The 25337-nt window shown below is 34.1% G+C and overlaps 1 protein-coding gene across 1 annotated transcript in view; it reads left to right on the top strand.

Annotated features, from left to right (window-relative positions):
* KCNN2 (potassium calcium-activated channel subfamily N member 2) overlaps positions 1-25337 on the top strand; it is a 216339-nt gene that overhangs the window by 145262 nt on the left and 45740 nt on the right. Inside the window, exon 5 of the mRNA XM_044657609.1 lies at positions 17687-17828. Coding sequence (XP_044513544.1) covers positions 17687-17828 — 142 coding nt within the window. The remainder of the gene's footprint in view (positions 1-17686; positions 17829-25337) is intronic.

Here is a 25337-nt window from a genome sequence, read left to right as displayed (position 1 = left end):
TTTTTCATTAGTTTCCTTGATATTCTTGATCTTTTGTTCTTCCAGATGAACTTTGTTATAATTTTTTCTAATCCTATAAAAAGTTTTTTGGTAGTTTGATAGGTATGGCACTGAATAATTAAATAAGTTTAGATAGGATTATCATTTTTATTATATTAGCTTATCCTACCCATGAACAATTAATGTTTTCCAATTGTTTGGACATAGTTTTATTTGTGTGGAAAGTGTTTTGTAGTTGTGCTCATATAATTCCTGAGTTTCTCTTGGCAGAGAGATTCCCAAATATTTTATATTATCTAGAGTGGTTTTAAATGGAATTTTTCTTTCTAACTATTGCTGCTGAGTTGTGTTGGAAATATATAGAAATATTTATCTGGGTTTGTTTTGTATCTTGCAACTTTGCTAAAGTTATTATTTCTACTAGCTTTTTAATTGGTTTTCTAGAATTGTATACCATCAAATCATCTGCAAAGAATGATAGTTTAGTCTCCTCCTTGCCTACTTGAATCCCTTCAATTTCTTTTTCTTCTCTAATTGTTACTGCTAGCCTTTCTAGTACAATGTTAAATAAGAGAGCTGATAATGAGCATCCTTGCTTCACTCTTGATCTTATTGGAAAGGCTTCTAACTTATTCATTGCAGATGATAATTATTGATGGTTTTAAATAAATACTATTTATTATTTTGGGGAAAGGCTCTTCTATTCCTATGCTTTTGAGTGTTTTCAATAGGAATGGGTGTTGTATTTTGTCAAAGGCTTTTTCTGCATCTATTGAGATAATCATGTGATTTTTGTTATTTGGTTATTGATATGGTCAATTATGTGGATGGTTTTCCTAATGCTAAACTATCCTTTCATTCCTGATATAAATAGTGAATAGTCCTTTCGGTAACTCGCTGTTACTTCAGTAACAGTCTCTTTGCTATTTTATTAAAGATTTTTGCATCTAGGTCCAATTAGGGAGATTGATCTGTAGTTTTCTTTCTCTATTTTTGTTCTTCCTGGCTTGGGAATCAGTACCATATTTATGTCATAAAATGAATTTGGTAAGGCACCTTTGCTTATTTTGGCAAGTAGTTTGCATAGTATTGGAATTAGTTAAATGTTTGATAGAATTCACTTGTGAATCTATCTGCCCCTGGGAATTTTTTCTTAGGAAGTTCCTTGATGACTTGTTCTATTTCTTTTCCTGAGGTGGAATTGTTTAAATATTCCATTTCCTCTTTTGTTAATCTAGGTAATTTATATTTTTATAAATATTTGCCTATTTCACCTAGATTGTTAGGTTATTGTTATTTCTTGCCATAAAATTGGACAAAATAGCTCTTAATAATTGCCTTAACTTTCTCTGCATTAGAGGTGAGATGGCACTTTTCATTTTTGATACTGTTCATTTGATTTTCTTCTTTCTTTTTTTATATTAGATTTGCCAGGACTTTATCTGTTTTATTTGTTTTTTTCAAAGTACCAGCTCCTAGTCTTATTTATTAGTTCAATAATTCTTTTACTTTCAATTTTATTAATTTTTCCTTTTATTTTTATGATTTCCCATTTAGTTTCTATTTGGGGATTTTTAATTTGTTCTCTTTCTAGTTTTTTAAGTTACACACCCAATTCATTGACCTCTTTCCTCTCTGATTTGTTGATATAAGCACTCAGGGATATAAATTTTCTCTCAAGTATTACTTTGGCAGTGTCCTCTTGATTTTGATATGTTGTCTCCACATTGTCATTCTCTTCAATGAAATCAGTTTCTATGATTTGTTTTTTGACCCAAAAGTTTTGAAAAATTAGATTATTTAGTTTCTAATTAATTTTAAATTTGCCTCTCCATGAACTCTTATTAGTTTTACTTTTTATAACATTATGGCCTGAAAAAAAACTGAATTTATTATTTCTGCTTTTCTACATTTGTTTACAATGTTTTTATGCCCTAGTACATGGTCACTATTTGTATTTGTAGCATGTGCTGCTAAAAAAGTATATTTCTTTTTATCCCTATCAATTTTTCTCCAGATGTCTATTAACTTTAATTTTTCTAATATTTCATTCACTTCCCTTAGTTCTTTCTTATTTATTTTTTAGTTCAATTTATCTAGTTCTGATAGGGGAAAATTGAGGTCCCCTATTAGTATGGTTTTACTTTCTATTTCCTCCTTGAGATCCTTTAGTTTCTCCTTTAAAAATCTGGATGCTATACCATTTGGTGCATAAATGTTTAGTTTTAATATTCCTTCATTGTTTATAGTACCTTTATCAAGATGTAGTTTCCTTCCTCATCTCTTTCAATCAGATCATTTTTACTTTAGCTTTGCCAGATATCATGATTACTACTCCTGCTTTTTTTTTTTACTTTAGATGATACATGATAAATTCTGCTCTAACCTTTTATCTTTAATTTTGTATGTTACCCTGCCTCAAATGAGTTTCTTGTAAACATTATATTGTATGATTCTGGTTTTAAATCCACTCTGCTATCTGCTTCCATTTTATGGGTGAGTTCATCCCATTTACATTCAATGCTATGATTACTAACTGTGTATAGCCCTCTATCTTATTTTCCCCTTTCAATCCTGCTCTGTTCCTTTTCTCTCCATTCCTCCTTTTGAGTATTTTGCTTTTTTTCATTCCTCCCATTCCCACTCCCTCAAATAACTTCCCGCTTCCCTTGTGTTATTCCCCTTCCACTTCTCTATAAGGTAAAATAGAATTCTCTACTCTAATGAGTATATATGTTTTTCCCTCTCTGAGCCAGTTATGATAAGAATAAAGTATAAGCATTGCCCATCACTGCCCTTATCCTCCCCTCCCCATAATGATTTTTCATGCCTCTTTATGTTATATAACTTACCCCATTCTCGCTCTCCTTTCCATTTTCTCTCAGTGTAATCTTCTTTTTTACCCCTTGATTTTTTTACATATCACGTCATCATAATCAGCTTACTTCCCCCCCCTCTTTTAAGTATATTTTTTATCTGCTCTACTACTAAGAATAATGTTTAAGAATTACAGATATCCACTTTCCATGAAGAAATACAAACATTTTGACTTTAATGAGTCCCTTAAAATTTCTTTTTTATTTGCCTTTTTAGGCTTCTCTTGGATTTCATGTTTGGACTTCAAGTTTTTTGTTTAGGTCTGGCTTATTCCTCAGGAATGCTTCAAAATCTTCTATCTTATTGAATGTCTATTTTTTACCCTGAAAGAATATACTCAATTTTGCTGAATATGTGGCTCTGGGTTGTAAACCTAGATCTTTTGCCTTCCTGAATATCATATATGCCTTCTGATCCTTTAATGTAGAAGCTGCTAAGACCTGTGTAGTCCTGATTGTAACTCCATGGTATTTGAATGGTTTCTTTCTGGCTGCTTGAAGTATTTTTCCCTTGACTTGATGGATCTTGAATTTAGCTATTATATTCCTGGAAGTTGTCATTTGAGGATTTTTTTCTGGAAGTGATTTGTGGATTCTTTCAATTTCTATTTTATTTTCTTGTTCAAGAATATCTGGGCAGTTTTCTTTCATAATTTTTTATATTATGATGTCCAAGGTTGTTTTTGGATTTTTTTGGTTGTTGTTTTTTTAATCATGGCATTCAGATAGTCCAATAATTTGTAAGTTGGGTCTCCTGCAGCTATTTTTCAGGTCACTTGTTTTTTTTTAATGAGATATGTCATGTTTTATTCTGGTTTTTCATTCTTTTGATTTTGTTTTATTGTTTCTTGATGTCTCATGAAATCATTAGTTTCTAGTTGCTCTATTCCGATTTTCCTCTGTCGACTTTTGGATCTCCTTTTTCATTTGGCCCATCTCTTCTTGCATTGTTTTCATTTTTCTTCCCTACTTTTTCTCTGCTTTTCTTCATTGATTTTTCAAGTCCTTTTTGAGCTCTTCCAGAATCTGTGTCCAATCCATATTTTTCTTTTACACTTTGCATGTATTTGCTATGCTTTCACTGTCCCCTTCTTTTTCCTTACCTTGCTCTTTGGCTCCATAAAAATTCTTTATAGTTAGGTATTTTTTTTTGTTGTCTGCTCATTTTTCCTACCTTTTTATAGGTAGGTTCTGTTATCTGGGAGGTTAGGGAACCCTCTTAAACTTCACTCTTTCCTTGATTGTAGCCTTAGCTTATTTCTGGGTTTTTGCCAGTTTCAGTTGTTCCAAGATAATATGATGGCCTAAGGGCTGGGAGCTCTGAAAGCCACCTCCCACTGCTGATTCAATTAACTCTTGAGATGCTGATAGCTGATGTTCTTGCCTCAGGCTTAAGCATAGGCTTTTCGTCTCATTTTATGCTTGATCGAGTCAGAAACTGCTCAAACTAATATTTCTTGGATTGTAAATTATTTGAAACAAACAATAATTTTGACATAGCTTCAATTTGTGGTAGCAGTGGTAGGGCAGGCATGCTTCCAAGGATGATGGACGATTCTTTCAATTTCCACTTTTCCCTCTTGTTCGAGAATGTCAGGACAGTTTTCTTGAATAATTTCCTGTATGATGTCCTGTATGATGTTTAGGCTTTTTCTTTTGTCATGATGTTCCGGTAGACCAATAATTCTTAAATTTTCTCTTCGAGATCTGTTTTCCAGATCATTGGTTGTATCAATGAGGTGTTTCATATTCTCCTCAAATTTTTCATTTTTTAAAACTTTGTTTTATATATTCTTGCTGCCTTGTCTTCTTCATTTGGTTCTAGTTGTTTAATTCTATTTTTTAAACACTGAATTTCATCCTTGGCTTTTTGGTCATCCTTCTTCTTCTGGTCTGATTTTCTTTATAGATCATCTTTTGCTGTCTTTGCTTCATTTTTGAGCTGGCTTTTGCAATTGTCTTCAGTCTCTCTTGATTGTTTTGTGAGTTCCTGAAGTTCTTGAGTTAATTGAATTTTGAGATTTTCCAAAGCCTGTGCTTTTCTTTTTCCCCAGTAACATTACTTATTTATATGTTTGTGAAATGATTTGGAATTTTTTGACCAGTATTTAGACTTATGAACTTTTAAAGCTGAAAGATGCTGTTATTTTAGAGAATATGAACCCAAAGTTAATTGATTTGCTTATGGTCACAGAAGTATTACTACAACTTTTTCCATGATAGGAACACAATCCTGATATATCTTTTGGCATGTGTAACTGATGCTAAGTAATGATGACAATAGCAAACCCTCCAAGTTCATCTATAAAAATAGAAATAATCTTTTTATTATATTTTTCTATTTCTTAGCCACTGAACTGCATCCCCCGCAAAGAAGTTCTCCATCAATTGAAACTTATTATTTATATCCATATTCTTTTTTGGAGGGGGTGGAAAGAACAGATTTTTCTACAGCTTACCACATTCATGACTTCTATAACATTTTTACCACACTTTTAGAGCAGAATAGTTAAGAATATTAGAGAGGCAGAATGATATGATGGATTTTAATAAGGTCAAGTGTCACCCAGACTCTATCACTGTGGATAGAGCTACCTTCCCTAACAAATTAGGCAGATTGTTGTTTTATGTCATGCAGTGAAACTGAGAAAATTGGGGTAAAATTTCTAGCACTGAATTAAGGAAAAACCTGGGCAAATGGAAGTGGGGCACTTGGAAATTCACCATGTTTGCTTTATTTGAAAAAATATCTGTGGAATAGTTAAGATGGAGCAGAAGGATAATAGCAAGTTGCCTTAACCTCTTCTTATCCCTTTGGAAAAGATGCAGTTAAATTGAAGGCCACTGGGAAAATATTCTATGGGATGATTTTTGTTGATTGCAACATCATTCTTTTCTTGAAGTCCTCACTAACTAATCCATTTTCTTTTCCTCATATACATTTTTATATCTCCCAACTACTTCACACTATTGGCATTGCTGGGAAGTTGGTGGTGGAATCACACCAGGTCAAAAATATGCCCTTTCTCTTGTTTTTACATTGCACATATCCACCATATTTTCTCGGTACATACTTATGGAATTTGAATTCAATTGTTAGCTTCCTAGTTCCTAAATTGAAATTTCTTCTTGTTATATCTGGAATTATGACTATTCACAGGTATTAAATGCATAATTAAAAGTACATTTTTGACAGTTCTGGTTCAGAAATAGATTTCTTTTTCAGGGGAGCGCTTAACTCAGAATTGGCTAAGTTTAAAAATAGGTGTATTTTTATGGAAAAATGCAAGTAATATTATATTATTAACAGATTTTTGCTTTCATATTTAACTCTATGAAATAAAGAAAATCTCAGTACAATATCAGCACACTTATCCAGAAGTCACTTTATCCGGCAACTAATCTGACTCAAGAGAAATTCTCAGGAAACATGTAGTGGAATATCTCTCTAAACAATTTTTGATTAAGATAACAAATATAAGTTCCTAGAAGAACCAAATGTCTCAACAAATAGTCCAGCAAGACATTAGATCAAAGAATGACTAAGGAAATAAAAAAGAGACCCAAGAACTAATCAAGCTAGCTAGAAGCCTGGAACAAGGATACAGAGGGAAGACTGAAGTCAGAGTGAGCTCCCCACCAAGAAACAACAGACAATGAGATCTGAGCCCTGGGAACCACAACCAGAAGACAAGACTAAGCGATATGTAAGGCCTGGTGCCTGGCAATTGTGCTGAAGCCAGTTTACCTCTTAGAACTACAGCAAAGGTCAGGGCCAGCAGAGCAACCAGGTAACCTTAGGGTGATTTGGGTTAAGCAATAGCCTCAATCAAAACAAATTTAGTTAGAGAGGAGTACTTAGAAAGAGGGGATTAGAAAAAGAGAAATATGTATGTGAACATTAATAATCAATATCTTGTTTGTGTGAAAAGAGGGAGTAGGATATTACTTCAGTAACAGATGATAAATATTAATCACATTAGGGCAGCTAGGTGGCACAGTGGATAAAGTGGATAAAGCCTGGAGTCAAGAAGATTGATCTTTCCGAGTTCAAATCTGGCCTCAGACACTTGCTAGCTGTGTGACCCTGGGCAAGTCACAACTCTATTTGCCTTAATTCTATCTGTAAAATGAGCTGGGAAAAGAAATGGCAAACTACTCCAGTACCTTTGCTAAGAAAACCCCAAACGAAGTCACAAAGAGTCAGACATGCTTGAAAAATGACTGATCACATTACTTTCCTCTTCCTGTCTTCTTCTTTGTAAATGGAGAGGTACTGGGGGGAAAGAAAGGAAAAATTAAGAGAATGTAACAGAAGGATTAAAAAATAGCTTTCATACCCTGATATAATCTCATTCATGCCATGGATAAAGGTATCCAGCAGGAATTAGGAATAAGATTCTAACAATATGATATTTACAAAAAACACATATGAAACATAAAAATTTGCACAATAATAAATTAATAACAAAGAATAAATAAAACAATAAAAATAAAAACACAGAGCTAAAATAAATTGAAACAGAAATCATTATATAGCAGGTGATTATTTTTTAATGACTGGAAATCATATTCTCAGATACAGGAACAATAAAAGTAGATATAGTAGGGGGAAATAAGGAGTAAGACTTTCCACTAATGGGGGCAGTTGGGTGGCTAAGTGGATTGAGAGCCAAGCCTAGTGTAAGAGGGTTGTTTTAGGGGATGGGACTAGGGGGTTAATATAGGCCAGTATCAGAAGATTTAACAGGTTTGGGGAGGCTAACAGAACCAGTGTTAATAGAATGACTGAGGTTGATAGACCCAGTCAGGCAGTTCCTGTCCTAAGGTAACACACCCAGACCATTCAATAACAGGGATAGATGTTGGATTTATTATAACAAGGAAAGGTGGAAAGGGAATTTGGATAACCCTAAACTAATATCAATTACCTAAACCTCCCCCCAGATCTAAATTTGTTCCCTCACGGGAAGTCATCACAGAAATTGATCCCTTCACTGATTTCCCTAACTGTCTAATAGATCCCAGTCCCTAAATTGGATAGACCTACACTAAACCAACCCCCCCTTTTGATGGTAATAGAGAAGTGGTCTATGGTAGGTTATCTGGGCCCAGGGAAAGATCTTGGATCCACAAGGACCCCAGACCTGATCTTACAAACAACTGGTCCAAAAGACTCAGGATCACACCAAGAACTCAGTACATCACAGCCAGTAGCAGGTAAGCAGGTAGGATGGGAGATTAAAGTAACACAGATACTAAAGGAAAGTAGCCATCTTCTCCAGGCCTAACCAGAGAAAGACAGCTCAAACCCTAGTTAATTGCCTAAACTCACTTATTTACAACATTCCAGAATCTTTATCCTCCTGCCACTCTCCCTTGTAGACCTGACATGCTAAAATCCTCTTCCTTATAACACTAGAGACAGGAGTTCCTGGGTTCAAATCTGGCCTCAGACACTTCCTAGCTGTGTGACCCTGGGCAAGTCACTTGACCCCCATTGCCTAGCCCCTTACCACTCTTCTGCCCTGAAACCAATACACAGTATTGATTCTAAGACAGAAGGTAAGAGTTATTAAAAAATAAAATAAAGTTACTACTACTATGAAATAATATCAATAATTTATATGCATTTAATGGCATAGCATCTAAATACTTAAGAAACAATAATGTACCTATAGGGAGAAATAGACAGCTGACTGCATCCACCAAAAATTTATTAAATAACATTGAATGGAACCTTACTATAGAAAGGAAATCCTTTTATAAACTCATTATCCCATTCACCATAGCAACTCTTCCAAACAATTTCATTCTTTCAAAAACCTCCTGTGGCTCCCTATCCTTTTACCCTGTCAGTTAAGGACTCAATCTCATATTTCACTGCAAAACTGAGGCTATTCATTGAGAGTTCCCCTAACTCCACTCCTCATTACACAACACCCTTGTGTTGGCCTTCTGCCAATATCTCCTCCTTGACCCCTGTCTTATATGGAAAGATTACCCTCCTTGGCCATGGCAAATCTCTTTACATGTACTGCTGATACTACTTCATTTTGTCTTCTCCAGTAGATTGACCCCTCCATTCTCTCCACTATATCTCATTTATCTTCAAATTCTCTCTTTGCCTACTGGTTGATTCCCAACTGCTTACATACATGCCCACCCCTCTCCTATCTTAAAAGAACCCTCATTGGATTGATCTATCACCACTAGCTATCATCCCATATTTCTCCTCATTTTTGTGGCTAAATTCCTTAAGAAAAAGTGATCTATGTAAGGCTTAAATTAAGGAGTTCTACAAAGTGAGGAGAGCAGTTTAATAGAAACTTTGTTTAATTAGAGAAAGAAGTACAGATAGAAAGATAGAAAAGAGGAAAGAGAGATTATTAATCTTATACCCTATAAATACACCTAAAATTCCTAATAGTACCTAAAATTTCCTAAAACTTCTTCTCAGGACAGGTTCTTCTGCCTGGAACACCAGGCCTAATCTACTCTACTCTATCTATAAATTATTCACTAACTACCTAACTCCCTAAATAATAGACAGCCACCACTATTGTTGAAATTACCACCATTCTGGAAATTTTACCTTTTATAACATCTCTCAAATATTTTCCCTTCTTTCCTCTAACACTTTTACTACCTTCTTTAGACCCTCATCACTTCATACATGCTTCATACATGTACTGCTATAATAGCCTGATATATAATATAATAGTCTCCATGCAACAAGTCTCTCCCTACTCAATTTCCTTCTCCACTTAGATGTAAAAGTGATTTTATAGATCTAATCATGTCACACACACCTCCATTCAGTAATCTCATTGGCTCCCTATCACCCCAGGATTGAATATAAAATTCTCAGTTTAGCATTTAAAGCACTTCATAAACTGTTCTTCCCAACTTTCCAAACTTCTGAAAACCTTAAATCCCTCATCCTCCATATAATTTGTAAAGTAGCAACTCACCTCCTTGCTTTTCTTTGAACAAGACACACTCCATCTTCAAACTCTGGATGTTTTCCCTGACTTTCTCTCATCATTGCCAGGCTCCCAGGATTTCCTTCAAGTCCTAATTAAAGTTTTTCTCCTTTTCTACTTTCTATTAGCAGCCTTTCATATTTTCTCCTTACATCTTTTGTCTTCCTTTTGTTGATTATTTCCATTTTTTCCTATATGTAACTTATTTGTTCAAAATTGTCTTTATGTTATCTCCCCTGTTATATTGTGAATCTTTGAAGACTAAGGACTGTCTTGCCTTTATTTATCATCTAGCACTTAGTACAGTTCCTAAATGTTAGATAGCCTTGAAGTATACATTAGAAGGTGAAACTAGAGGGGATAGTATAAGCAGAATCTATTTTTTGACTGTCAAAAGAGATATCCTTTAGCTTGTTGAGATATCCTCTTCATCATATATAAGTAAAAATTACCTCATAATCAGGAGATTCTTCACTTGGATGAAATATTAATTAATCACTACTCAGCATCAAAATCAAATTGGACTTTAAAAATTCAAGGATTTCAAATTAGCAATAGCATGAAATATTTATTATCTTGTGAATAAAGTAGTTTTTTCCTAAAATTATTTTTCCCTGTCCTTGAGGGCTCACACAAAAATAGCATGATGAAGCATACTAATTTTGGAATCTTGTAAAATTTTTATAATAGAAATAATCTATAAAAGGCAAGAAACCCTAGTAATAGTTCAGATATATGGAGAAAAATCAGATAGTGGAAGAAAACTTAATGCAAATTGGTGAAATATGGACTTTCAGCTATTCAGAAATATGAACTCCATCAATTCAGAATGGAGATGTCATAATGAAGAAGAAAATGAAGCAAATGGAGTGCTTAAGGACAAATCTATTTTTCAGTCAATGAGAGAATGTTTCCTGATTTAGTTTCCTTGAGCTTCAGCTCAAGTAGTGGGAGAAGAGTAGTACTAAGAGCTTTTCCCTAAATACCTGTTAGGTGCTTTCTTCTTATTTTTTAATAACCTTTGTTTTGTTTAATGAGATTGTCAGATACCCATTATAAAAAAGTACCTCCTTTAATAGCAATATCCTAACTTTTCCCTCCCCCATATGCTGAGGTAGTCTTATCTTTTCTATTTTCTGTCTTATTTTATATATTAGAACCTTTATTCTGATATGGATCACTCACTGCTCTTCTGGGACAAGAAAACAGTAGTACCATTACTATTTGTTCCAGAGTTGACTGAGTGTTCACCAACCATCTTAGCCAAAATTATAAGATGTGTGAGGGGGGGAGTGTTACAGGATTGAGATCAGTAATTATTCATCATTAATTCTTAAAGTTAAAAATTAATGAGATAGAGTAATGTTTATAGTTTCCTTGAAACTTATCATTGATAATCTTTTGTTATCCTGAGAAATGTAATTAACTAAACATTTACCAAAAGATGCCACATTATTTAGTACAGTGTAAGAATTTGCCTCTCTCTCATCTCCCCAAATAAAATATTAATAATATTTCATAAGTTACCAACTGAATTTCCTAGAACTATATCAATTTTCTGGAAGTTTGCTTGGCAGTTAAATGGAACACCAGGCCTGGAGTCAGGAAGACCCATCTTGATATGAGGAAAAGAAGTGTTTCCTGATCTTCCTAGTTATTAGTACTCTCTCCTCAAATTATCTTGTACTTATTTATCTGTACAAATGTTCTATTTCCCATTCTGATAGAATGAATTTTCTTTAAAAGCAGTATTTTTATTGTGTCATTTGCTTATAATACTACCTTTATATATGTGTAAGATATTATATATGTAATAGGTACTTAATACAGGGTTCTTATACTAGGAACCAAAAACTCTGAAGGGCCTTGGGGGTCCTAAGGAATAATTTATGCCCACCTTCCTGTGCTCTTCATTGTTATCTTGTTTTTCTTGGAGCAGACATCAGATGCTGGTTTCTGGGTTTCTTTCTTTTAACTGATTCTGATTTAGTGGCTTCCGAACACCTTGTATTCATTTAATGATATATGATAATGATAACCTGTAGAACACCAATCTATCCTGCACTTTATTTATTTATTCATTTAATACAAATCCTTTTTGGGAGGGTGTATTTTTAATAACAATTCCCACATAAGTTTTCTAAAATTATAAAATCCAAACTGTCTCCCTCACCTTCATCCCTCCCCTCTATTGGAGATGGCAAGCAATTCAATCTGAATTATACATGTATTATCATGCAAAACACATTTCCATATTCTTCATTTTTGTAAGTGAATAATCTTATAAAACCAATACCCTAAAACATATACTGAAATAAACAAATGATAAATCATATGCTTCCATCTGCATTCTTACTCTAACAGTTCTTTCTCTGGAGGTGGATAGCATTCTTTTTTCATAAGTCCCTCAGAATTGCCTAGCCATTCCCCAGTTCAGGGACATCCCTTTAGTTTAGAGCTAGCAAAAAAATAACAACAAAATTAATCTGGTAGTATAGAAAAGAATTAATGAAAAAAAGTGTTAAGGAAAGTGGCCTAGCCATACCAAATATAAAACTGTATTATAAAGTGGTAATCTTCAAAACGAGCTGGTACTAGTTAAGAAATAGATTGGATCAGTAGAATTATTTAGGTATGCAATAAACAGTAGCAAATTACTATAATAATCTAGTGTTAATTAAAATGAAAATATCCAAACTTTTGGAACAAAAACTATTTGACAAAAATTGCTGGGAAAACTGGAAGAGAGTTTGGCAGAAACTAGTTCTAGACTAATATCTCATTTAACATATCAAGACAAGTTCAAAATGGGTATGTGAATTTTGATATGCAGGGCGATTTTATAAGCAAAGTAGGGGAACATGGAATATCTAGCCTGCCAGACCAAAAAAGATATAAAGAGTATGCTAAGATGTAAAATGAATAATTTTGATTACATGAAATAAAAAAAGGTTTGCACCAACAAAACCAAATCCAGCCAAGATTACAAGGAAATCAGAAAACTGGGAGGGTGCATTTTTTTTACAAAAAGTTTCTTTTTTAGAGACCTCTTTTTCTCAAATATATAGAGAAAGGAGTTGAATTTATAAGATTACATGTCATTCCCCATTTGACAAATAGTCAAGGATATAAACAGGCAATTTTCAGAAAAAGAAATCAAAGCTGTCACATCTTTTGGAAAAAATGCTCTCAATTACTATTGATTGTGAGTACTATCTCACACCTAGCAGATTGACTAATATAGAAGAAAAGGAAAAAGATAAATGTGAAAGGAGATATTCAAAGATTGGGACACTAATGCAATGTTGGTGGAGTTGTGAACTGATTCTATAGAGCAATTTGGAATTATGTCCAAAAGGCTGTATAAAACTGTTCATAACCCAGTGGAATTGTGCATCAGCTATGGGGGGTAGGGAGTGGGAGTGGGAGGGCTTGGGGGAGAGGGAAAGAACATGAAAAATGTAAGTATAGGAAAATATTCAAAATAAAATAAAAATTTATAAAACTGTGCATATACTTTAAATTAGCAGTAATACTAATAGGCCCATATCCTTGAGAGATTCTTTTAAGTGGTAAAGGACCTAAATGTCCAAAAATATTTATAGCAGTTTTTTCTGTGATGGTAAGGAATTGGAAATTGAGGGGATACCCTTCAATTGAGGAATGGTCACACTAGTTGTAGTTATACAATTGTGATAGAATACTATTTTGCTATAAGAAATGATGAGCAGGATTCTTTTATAAAAACCTGGTAAGACTTAAACAACAATCTGATACAAAGTGAAGTGAGCACAACTAAGAAAACAGTGTACATGATAACAGCAATATGGTGATCAACTGTGAATGATTTAACTATTCTCAGAAATACAATGATCTGACAGTTCTGAGGACTCATGACAAAAATGCTATCCACCTCCAGAGATGGACAGAGAAGAACTGATGGAGTCTGAATACAGATCAAAGCATACTCTCTTTTACTTTCTTTTTGTTGTTGTTGTTGTTTTGGTGGGGGAGAGCTTGGATTTCTTTTACCACATGAATAATAAGGAAATATGTTTTGCATGACTACAAATGTTTACTTGTTTTCTTTCTGTATAGGGGGTATGGAAGGGAGGTAAAGAGAAATTGGAACTCTAAAAATTTTTAAATGATTGTTGAAATTTTTACATATAACTGGAAAAAATAATTTTTTTCATTTAAAAAAGAAAACACACCTGATGCCTTTATTCCAATTATATAATATAGAAATTTCTTTCTTTTTGCTTGTATTTGTATCACCAGTGTTTAGCATTGTGCCAAGCACATAGTAAGCCCACTAAATGGCTTGTTGACTTGCCTGAAATCTTGCCAGTTTAACTGAATTGTACATAACCATATTTTTCTCTTATCTATTACAAAATTTTAAAATCACAATTGTTGACTTTTCTGTCAAAGCCCTATTCTCTTGATGACAAATTGTAGAGATGACCCTGGATTCTCAAAGCCAATGTAGCATCAAACACCAACTATGGTAAGGTCTTGCCATACTGAAAAGCGATTGAATGTGGACATAGAGTGTAACCCCAGTCACAGATTATACAAGAATCAGATAGGTTCAAATAGGCTTATTATCTAAAGGTTTGCTGCCACATAATTATCTTGCCCACAGTAATTCATTAAGAGGATCTCTTACAGCTTAGAAATAGTGTGAATTTGATGGTGGAAGTATTCATGCAATGGAAATCATTGACTTCCTTTGAGACATAAATCTAGTTGATTAACTAGATCTTTCACCCTGACAATTTCCTGACTTGCTTCTTAGAAACTATGTCCTGGATGATACTTAGAACTCCTACCCTCTCCAAGGCTTTCCTGATTGGTGAGACTTCACTACGTTTAGCTGGCCCCAGACCCAATATGTTCTTTAAGCTATTTTCCCAGCTGCTGATTAGAAAAACCACTCCCTTCCCCTCCTCCCTCCACTTTTAAACTCCTACTCTAAGAACTATAGTCAAATCAGTACCATCATTGCTTCTAGAAAGGATATGATCATTGATATGACACTTAAAAACTCCTATCCCTAGATATCATTCCCTTGTACATTGCGTATCCCCTACTGGACTGTAAGTTCCTTGAGAGTATGGATAGTTTCACCTTTGTATTTGTATCCCTAGCACTTACCTCAAAAACTGGCACATAGTAAGGGTTTAATAATTTTTTATTCATGCATATATTTATTCAAGTCAAATTGACCTTTTTATTGCACAATGATGGTAATTCCAGGCACATTCATTCTTATTCCCTTTGGATCCTTGATTGCATAGCCCTAGGAAGTAGCCTACACTGCCTAGAATATATTATAGCAGTATCTGTGGAAAGACTTCACCAAATCTTCTTTTTTTAATTGTTTAAATTCACAATTTACCAAGTTAACCATGTTCCAAAAAAAGGAGAGAAAGAAAATATGTTCATTCTACATTCTGAGTCCATTAGTTCTCTCTCTGGAGATGTATAGCAAGTTTTATCATGAGTTCTCTGGAGTTGTAGTTAGCCACTATATTGATTAAAATTACTGTCTTTAAAAGCTCATTACATTTTTAAAAATTGTTTTTTGGGGGGAGCAGCTAGGTGGCTCAGATCCAGGTCTGGAGATGGGAGGTCCTGAGTCCAAATCTGGTCCCAAATACTTCCTTAGCTGTTTGACCCTGGATAAGTCATTTAACCCCAACTAACTAACCACTCTTCTGCCTTAGAAGCAATACTCAATATTGATTCTAGGACAGAAGGTAAGGGTTTAAATAAATAATTATAATAAAATATTGTTGTTTTTATGTAACAATCTCCTTGTTCTGCTCACTGCACTTGGCATCAAATCATACAAATATTATAAGGGTTTTCATCATTTCTTACAGCACAATAATACTTCATCACAATCATATACCATAATGTTGCCACCTATTCCTTAATTGATGGACATCCCCTCAGTTTCCAATTCATTGCCACCACAAAAACAGCTACTATAAATATTTTTGTAGATGTGTGTTCTTTTCCTCTTTCTTTGATGTCTTTGGCATATAGGCCTAGTAGTGGTATTGTGGGGTCAAAGGGTATTTATAGTTTAAAGCTTTTAGAATATTGTTCCAAATTGTTTTCCAAAATGGCTGAATTAATTCATAGTTCTACGAGTAGGGCATTTTTTCTTGTTTGCCCCTTCAGCATTTGTCATTTTTATTTTAGTTATGTTAGCTAATTTGATAGGGGGATACTTGTTTTCAAATGAATTTTTCTATTCATAGCTTAGAGCTTTTTTTCATATGGCTATTGATATCTTTTATTTCTCCTGCTGAAAAAAGCCAATTCATGATAGTTGGCCATTGGAGAATAGATCTTATTCATGTAAATTTGACTTATTTGCCCTAGTAATTTGCTTATGATTTATTTCTAAACCATGTACCCATTTTGAGATTACTTTATATGTGACGGCAGATATTAGACTATATTTAGTTTCTGATTTCCCAATTACTTTCCAATATTCCCAAAAGTTTTTTTGAATAATGGATTCTTGCCCCTATAGCTGATATCTCTGGGTTTATCAAACTACTAGGTTACTCTGTTTATTCGCTTCTTTATATTGAATGCCTAATCTGTTTTATTAATTGATCTCTCTGTCCCAGTATCAAATTGTTTTGATGATTATAGCTTTGTATTTTTATATCTTGTACTGATTGTCCCCTTCCTCCTAATTTTTTTATTTCCTTGATATTCTTGACCTTGTGTTTTTCCAGATTTGTTTTATTATTTTTTTTCCTAGAACTAGAAAGTCATTCTTAGTCAGTTTGATTCATATGATGTTGAATAAATGAACACATTTTGTAATTTGTCATTATTTACTCAGTGTGCCTAAGAACAATTAATTTTTGTCCAATTATTTGGGTCTACTTGTATTTGGAAGGTAGAGAATGTAGGAATAAGAACCCCTTTTTTTCTTCTCCCAACACTGACCAGAGTATGATCTTATAAACTTTGAAGGGTCGAAGGACTTCTCACTGATATCCCAGAAGTGTCCCCAAAACAGGTGTGGCTAGTGGCAATATCATCATTGGGAGCCTAGGCAAAACTAGAGAGAACTCTCATCACTCCATCCCACTCCACCTCATCTTCTAGAAAGAGCCTTGTATGTAGGCACCAAATTTTCCCTCTGAGAGTGGAGGCTTTATTTTCTTTTCCTTTTTATCTTCATTGATTTGAGTTGCAAAAGGCTTTTGCAAACACTAAGACAAGTGGTAACTAATGAGAACTTTAAAAATGATATTTGCTTCGCCATGCATATAAAAGTAGGGATGAGTGTTAATCATGACATTACAATATAACTGTGCCTTATACACTTTTTCTGAAGACTTTTTAATATAATGTAAGAAGGATGATATTGAATCTCTCCAAGTTATCCAGGATTTGGGAATACAGATTTTGCCAAACATACTTGGGTAGGATAAAAACAACAAATATGAAGTTCTAGGGAGAGTGTAAGGGTGTAGGTCAATTGAATCAATAGATCAATCATACCAACCCCACTTAGGGTAATTAACAAGATACTTTTATCAACTGAGTATGTTGCTATTAAATCCATCAAAGGCATGATATCTGAATAGACTAATTAAGTTGGGAAGTATTAGAGTGCTTCAAACAATTGGGTAAAATGAAATGTACTACATAGGATTTGTGCTATGGAGTAGATTTAAAAAACAATTTCAAGACAAGTATAAATTGCCCTCAGCTTTCCTGTGTTTGGATCAATTAGTTGAAAAAAGTTTTATTTTCTGTTTTTTGTTGTTGTTGTTTTTTTAGGTACCATGATCAACAAGATGTCACTAGCAACTTCCTTGGGGCAATGTGGTTGATTTCAATAACTTTTCTCTCCATTGGTTATGGTGACATGGTACCTAATACATATTGTGGAAAAGGAGTATGTTTACTTACTGGAATTATGGTAAGTGACACTTCCCTCTCCCCACCTCCTTTAAACTCTATTTTAATTCATATCTGATAAGATAATATGTAGGTCATTCCATCCATGCAGCAAGTCACATCAAACTAATTTTCTAATTTCTTCCTAACAGAAAACTAATTCAAATTTGTCCTTTTTGTTCTTTTCATTTAGTTTTTCATTTCAATTCTCCACTTCATGGAGTATCATGTAAAACATATTGTTAAATTGTATTTACCTCAGACTATACATTGTCACTTCTTTTTAGAACCAGGCTATGGTTAGCTGAGAAGTAATTAGCTTGAAATAGCTAAAAGGAACATTTCAAGGATAGAAGCTAGTTAAATTTTAACACTTGTGATACCATATGTTTACATGGAATGATATCACAGATGATTAATATCTTTTATCATAAGAAACTTTGAATATATAAACACGAAGATCATTTAACACTTTGTAATATTTATTTTTGATTGTCCTGCATTTTTTAGGCAGCTGGTTCTCTGGCTCCAGTTTCATTTTGTCTTTGGTTTTTGTGGAGTTGATTTTAGTGTGTATCATCATCATAAACATTTTTCTTGGAAGGTGCCTAAGAATGATGATAGATAGGAATTTTGAATGCCTTAGGCTCTGGTAATAATGGAGTGACCTGTTTGGGCTCCTAAAGTCAAAGTTATCACCTCAACATGGTAGGCTTGCCTTACTCCGAACTGGGAATGTTCATTTTCTTGTCTGGGGGCTAGTATACACTTCAAGACCCAGTTGTTTAAAAAGAATTCCCTCAAACTTGATCCCTAACCTAGATTTTGTGTATATGATACCTGACAATGATGGGGTACACCTTCTTCGACTTAGTTGTGCAGTGTTAGACTTAGTCAAACAGATGCCTTATTAGTCACCAAAATATATCTACAATCAATTGTATGGTTATCAATGGCAACCTGGTGCCTAAATTACAAACCCTAATTACAAAATGTATGTCATTTCTGTCATAATTTGACATTATTTGAATGGTATAAATCTACATACTTTCAGAATTGTGGTGAAAATTATTTTTCCTACTTGATTTACACAGTAATCTCTTTCCCGTATTGTATACTTATATGAAATCATTTTCTTTATTTTCCAAATATAATATGATAATATTAATAACAATAACATTTGCATAAAAGTCTTCCTAGAAAGTCACATAAAAATATATTATTTATTTAAAATATCTCACAATTATAGAGTGTTTTCCACCAACCTTCTAATTGCAAGGTTCCTTTGGGTCCCTTATGGAAAAGTGTTTCCTTACCTCTATCTTTGAATCATGTCTGAGTATGGGCAGTAACTTCTGTATTATTTGGTTAGAGCTAAATCCAAAGTTAATCTTTCTTCCATAACTAAGAGTTGTACATTTACCTTTCCTTTATTTTTCTTTCTCAGAAATACAATTGTTCTCTGCCAATTCTAATCCCTTTCTCAACATCACAGGTTTCTGATTTTGACGTTTGGCTCCATGGTCAAGTCTCGTTATAGAATAAAATTTTAAATTCTTGGTCGTCTTCGTATAGTTTTTTTTTAAATTAAATGCCTGTCATGTATAGCATAATAACAAATTCTGTTTAAATTATGTAAATGAAAGGAAACATTAAAAATTAAAAATAAACAGGTATATAATGAAAGTTAAAGCAATACAGCGCCTACTTTCTAAACTTGTATACTCCAATACCATGTTCAGGCTGATACATAAGTTAGCCTCTACTTCCTATCCCATACTCCTATGCTCCTCAAAGACTTTTGTCTCATTGATATGTAATAGTCTATTACTTATCTTGAATGAATGTATCAGAAGAGCTTTTTTGAATGGTATAATTTATAATATATGGAGCTATTAGATCATTTCTATATAATTAGTCAGACATATTTATTTGATGCTGGGCCACAGGGTAGAGTTATAAAGGAAGTGACCTTAGGACAAATATTGATTCATTCATTCAATAAGCGAGCTTTTATATCTTATGTTTATATTTAATATGATGTCTCCATGAATTAGATTAAAAAATAGACATTGTTCTCTACAAAACTAATATAATGAACGATTGCCTGGACATCACAGAATAAGTCAATCCATCTTTAAAAGTCACTTACAATAGTTTTTAATGACTGTGATAGGAACCACAGACTAATCCCCTGCCCCCATGCAAATCTAGGTTTTCCTTAATAGATATCGAGACCACTTCAAACCTAAAGGATCTAAACAATGCCATTATTTGAAAACAAAACAGTAGCTGCAGGTATTCACACTGATACTTGACTGGTGGAAAATGGTGGGATATTTCAAGCAAGGGATCTTTACTCAGATGAATCAACTGGAGGGGTCCTCAGTACGTTTCTTGGTTGGATACCCTTCTCCTCTCATTTAATTAATACAAGCTTCTCATTTTGTTCGAATATCAAACCTAATCTACCAAAATAGCTGGCCTAAGGCAAGCCCTGTACAGAACCACAGGCCAAAGGACAGCAGAATCATCACTTCTTAACTTTCCATTGTCTCTCAAGATTTTTTGCTTATCAAAAAAGTAAAGTTCTATTTGATTTCTTTTTAATTATCCAATCAAAACATGATTTGTTTTTATTTCAGGTACCTATTTGCTTACTCAGGAGTAGATTTCTATTCTTTGGTTGTTTTCTTGTGATTGTAATTCCCTATTTCACTCAGACTAGAAGTTCATTAATCACTGATGGGCCTGATCTTTGGACTGATCCCATGACTGATTGTTCCAGAAGCTTTAACCTGCTAAGTTATTGCCATCTAGGCTGGTTCATCCTTTTCTTAGATACCCAGGCTCCCAGGCCACAGTTCGTCTAGGACTTGATATGGATATCCTGTTGTCTTTCATCCAAATGTAGCTCAGAATTACTGATCTACCAGCCTCAATCTCTTCTGGCTTTAGGGACTATAGAAATCCACCAGGCATGTCCAGCTACTGTGTTTATTTCAATAAGTGAACAGAATACACCCTTTTCCTCCTTTGAGCAGTTTTATGAAGAGGAAATATAATATGTACTATTCTTAAGGCAAAAGAAGTATTGTCACTGAATTACATCTTGTATTATTTCTATGAGACTGAAAAGGATGAAAATATGTTCATCTTCATCTTTTTATGTTGTTACATTTTCATTAGCTCCTTGGTGTAAGTATGTGTGTTAGACAAATGTGGAGAGAGAGGAATTTGATAATGCGCTATTGAATTTGTGGTTTTTGAGATTTTGTATCAGAATACAATTCTTTCTTTGCTTATACCTAATGAGACTCCCACATTTTAATAATAAACACAGTAGGAAACTAACATAGCTGTGTTCTTTCCATAAAGTTGAACTAATTATTTCAATAATTGATAATAATGAAATACTAATGATAATAAATGTTAGCATTTAATAGAAAAGTTTCAGCTTTCAGTGAGTGATTTTATAGTAAATACAGTCTACAGAAATAATCATATTTTAGAAGAGATAACACAAGCTTAAGATAAGTAATTTATTTTGCTTCAGGGAGTTTATAATTTATACAATGTCAACATAATACTTAAACAGGATAATTAATAATATCAATAAGAAGTATAGGTAAGCTGACTACCCACTTACTATAATTTGCATTTTAAGTTCAATGTTCTTGTTTTTCCTGAACTGGTATTTTGTTTTTCTCAATTTTTTTTAAAGTAATTACTAAAATACCATGCTGATAGTACTCTTAGAATGAATATAGTTGATGGAAAACCAAATGCCAATTTTAAAAATTAAAACATTGATAAATATCACTTATTACTATAGAAAAATTTACTAAACATTAATTTTATAATATAAAAATGTAAATGTGTTTGATGTCTTATCCAATATACAATATGTAACCTGTCCTTTTAGATAGTATGTATGTCCTAATAAATTCTTAATAATAATAAATAATAACAATAACAGTGGCATCCTAGAATAAGAGTAAAGATGTTATCAAAGAATTAGAATTCAGAATTCAGAAAGAGAAACAAGATTGATCATTTGACAAGACTGAGGAATAATAGGCAGTTGATCAGTATCAGTAGAAGAATGTTCCCTGAAAAGAAAATGAAAATGGCCTCCAGCATGTTGGATAGGCCTCCTATGGAGATCTTTTGGGAGGGCGCAGATAAGAGCCACACAAGACAGGTAGGCATATAGTATGAGTTAAGATTTGCATCATTAGAGGGAACTTCCAAATTGAGATCAAAGATCCATTGAGTATTTGAATATATGTATTCAACTGTGTTATATCCTTAGTGGTAAGAGATTTACTTTGTGAGATTAATCTAAAAATCATTACTTTTTTCCCTTTCTCTACCTCCTTGTCATTTTACTGCCCTAAAGATCAACTTGTCATTCTTGTGACATTCTAATGACTACCTCAAACAAAGCTCCCTTCTCTGGCTGTCTCTCCACTATTTGTGTTGCAAATTCCTAGAAAGCAGGTACTGTCTCCCTTTTTGTCTTTGTAAAGCTAGCACTTAAGAGCAGAATCTGGTACATTGCAAGCACTTAAAAATAGTTTTTTTTATTCATTCATTTTTTATTTAATAGCTCTCAATGTAATGTTATATATATATGCATATATATATATGTTAGTTTTAACATCCAGAGTTTCTCAAAAATAGATTTAATTTTTAGTTATATTTTGGCCTAAGTTTGCATTACAACATTTCATTGAGCAGCTAGGTGGCACAATGGATAAAATGCCAAGGAAAATTCATCTACCTGTACTGAAATCTGGCTTCACACACTGTGTGACCCTGAGCAAATCAGTTAACCCATTTTGCCTCCTTTTATCAATTTATAAAAATTACTTAAAGAAGGAAATGGCAAACCACTTTAATATCTTTGCCAAGAAAACCCCAAATGGGGTCACAAAAAGTCAGAAAAATAGAAATTACTGAGCAACACTAAAAAGTTATGAATTTTTGAAGTTAGTGAACAACTTTCATTTAAACATAAATATCCTTTAAGCATATTAATTTGGTGAGAGGAAACAGAAAATTCTTTTCTGAGAACTTTCTAGTTATTAAAACAGTTTTTTCAAAGTCTGAAATAAACACATAAATAGGAATAATTACATCTTTTTACTTACTGAGAGGCAGCAAGAGTGGTAGACAAAAAGCCAGCTTTAGAACTAGAAAGACCTAGGTTGAAGTATGTCAAGTTTGCCTCTGATAACTAACTCCTGGTTCTATTGTCCTGGGGGAGGCTGCTTAATCTTTCAGTGTCATTAGCAACCCAGTGAGATTACAGTTGCAGAACAAGTGCTAACCTGCATTGGGAGAGAACATTTCTTGACCTATCAACTAGTGTAGTTGTATATACTGGTACATTCCAGTAAATTCACTGATCTGGGTCAAAAAAAGAGAAAGACGCAGAAGAAACTATCTCAAGAAAAATTATACACCTATATGGTTCTATAGTCTTGAAGAATGTAAAAACTGGTAGATTAGACATTTTCAAGTCTTTAATTAGAAAAAACTGATCTATAGTATCTCATTTACAAAATTCTCCCATCTCCCTAAGTATTTACAGCATCAGATTTGTCTAATATCATGAAATCTCTATTAATAATAGCTAACATTTATGTAGCACTTGAAGGTTTACAAAGCATTTTATTCATATGTCATCTCATTTCATCATTCTGACAATCTTATGAGGTAGGGGCTATTGATATCCCCATCTTGAAGATAAAATTGGGTCTGAGGCAGATTAGGTGATTTTGCCAAGAATCAAACAGTTAATTAGTGATTGAGCAAGATTCAAGATTTGAACCTATTCTTCCTGACATCAAATTCATTGCTCTATATCATGCTGTTTGTTAAAAAAAAAGAAATCAGCATAACTCAGGCAACAATTAGAGTTAGTAATTCTCTATTTCATCCATATTGGCCATAACAGTACACTAAATAAGCTATTATATTTTAAAATGCAATAGCAGGTTCTGGGTTAAGATGGCGGCAGAGTAAGAAGCAGCTCTTAACCTCTCCTGACCGAAACACACAAAACTCCTCAAGGGGACATAAAAACAAGTCCAGACGAACGGAGGAACCCCCACAACAGGGCACAGAGTGGAAGGTACGTGGAATCGAGGCATTTCCATGCTATAAAAGGGTGAAACAGCCCTCACGAAATCGCGGGCTGAGTAACCACCCCACCCCCACCCCCTCCACACACAACACCTGTAGCTCCGAAGCCAGCTAAAAAGAAATAGAGCAAGTTTGGGGCACCCATCGAGTCATTGGCAGCTCCGGGGCCTGTTCCTGAGAGCAGCAAGACTTAGGACCCCATTAAGCCAAAGAACGCAGGCGAAATCTGAGTGCGCGGGAGCAGGACGCAGGGCGCACAGCGCAGGCTGAGCAGAACACAGGCACTGCGGAGGCGTGGGTGGAGGCAGACACAACCAGGAACTAAAGCCTAAATGGGGAACCAGTGTGGACGGGTATACGACTGTGGAAGCAGCGCCCTGAGACTTGTAAAGAAACCTCCGGCAGAAGATCAAGCAAGGGGGCCCACCAGGGGGCTTGACCTTGGAAAAAACCAGAAATCAGACCTCAGGAGCCAATAGATCGCGGTCAGACACTGAGCGCGAGGATAAATCTGAGAAGCTGCTGGGCTAATGATGGCTACTCAGCCTCAGGAAGTTCAGAAGAGAAAGAATAACAACAAGAAAAAGAAGTCTTTAACACTCGACAGCTTTTACACAGAGAAAATCCAGACAACCGAGCAAACAGAGGAGGAGAACAAACAAGCATCCGGACCCTCCTCAAATAAGGAAAACTCCTCACAAGCTATGGAAGAGTTCAAAACTGAGATTTTGAGGAAAATGGAAGAGATCTGGCAAGAAAATAACTGTTTAAAAGGTAGAATCATGCAATTGGAAAGTGAGGCTCAGAAACCAAATGAACTGATAAGCAAATTGAACTCCAGAAATGACCAGATTGAAAAGGAATACCAGAAGATTATGGCCGAAAACCAGAAGATTATGGCCGAAAACCGAAAGATTATAGCCGAAAATCAATCCCTAAAGGCTAGAATTGAGCAAGTAGAAACTAATGATCTCTCAAGACAACAAGAACAAATAAAACAAAGCCAAAAGACTGAAAAAATAGAAGGAAACATGAAATATCTCAATGAGAGAGTGACAGACCAAGAAAACCGGTCTAGAAGAGACAATTTGAGAATAATTGGTCTTCCAAAAAAACCAGAAATTAATAGAAACCTGGACTCCAGACTAACAGAAATAATTCAGCAAAATTGCCCTGAAGTCCTACAAGAGGGCAACATAGACATTGAAAGGATCCATAGAACACCCACTACATTCGATCAAGAAAGGAAAACACCAAGAAATATCATTGCAAAATTCAAGAGTTTCCAAGCAAAAGAAAAAATCTTACAAGAAGCCAGAAAGAAACAATTCAAATATCAAGGAGCACCAATCAGGATCACACAGGATCTGGCAGCCTC

The sequence above is a fragment of the Gracilinanus agilis genome, chromosome 1, assembly GCF_016433145.1.
Source record: "Gracilinanus agilis isolate LMUSP501 chromosome 1, AgileGrace, whole genome shotgun sequence".
Classification (NCBI taxonomy): Eukaryota; Metazoa; Chordata; class Mammalia; order Didelphimorphia; family Didelphidae; genus Gracilinanus; species Gracilinanus agilis.
The sequence above is the reverse complement of the archived record's forward strand: the minus strand, read 5'-3'. Positions and strand labels throughout refer to the sequence as shown.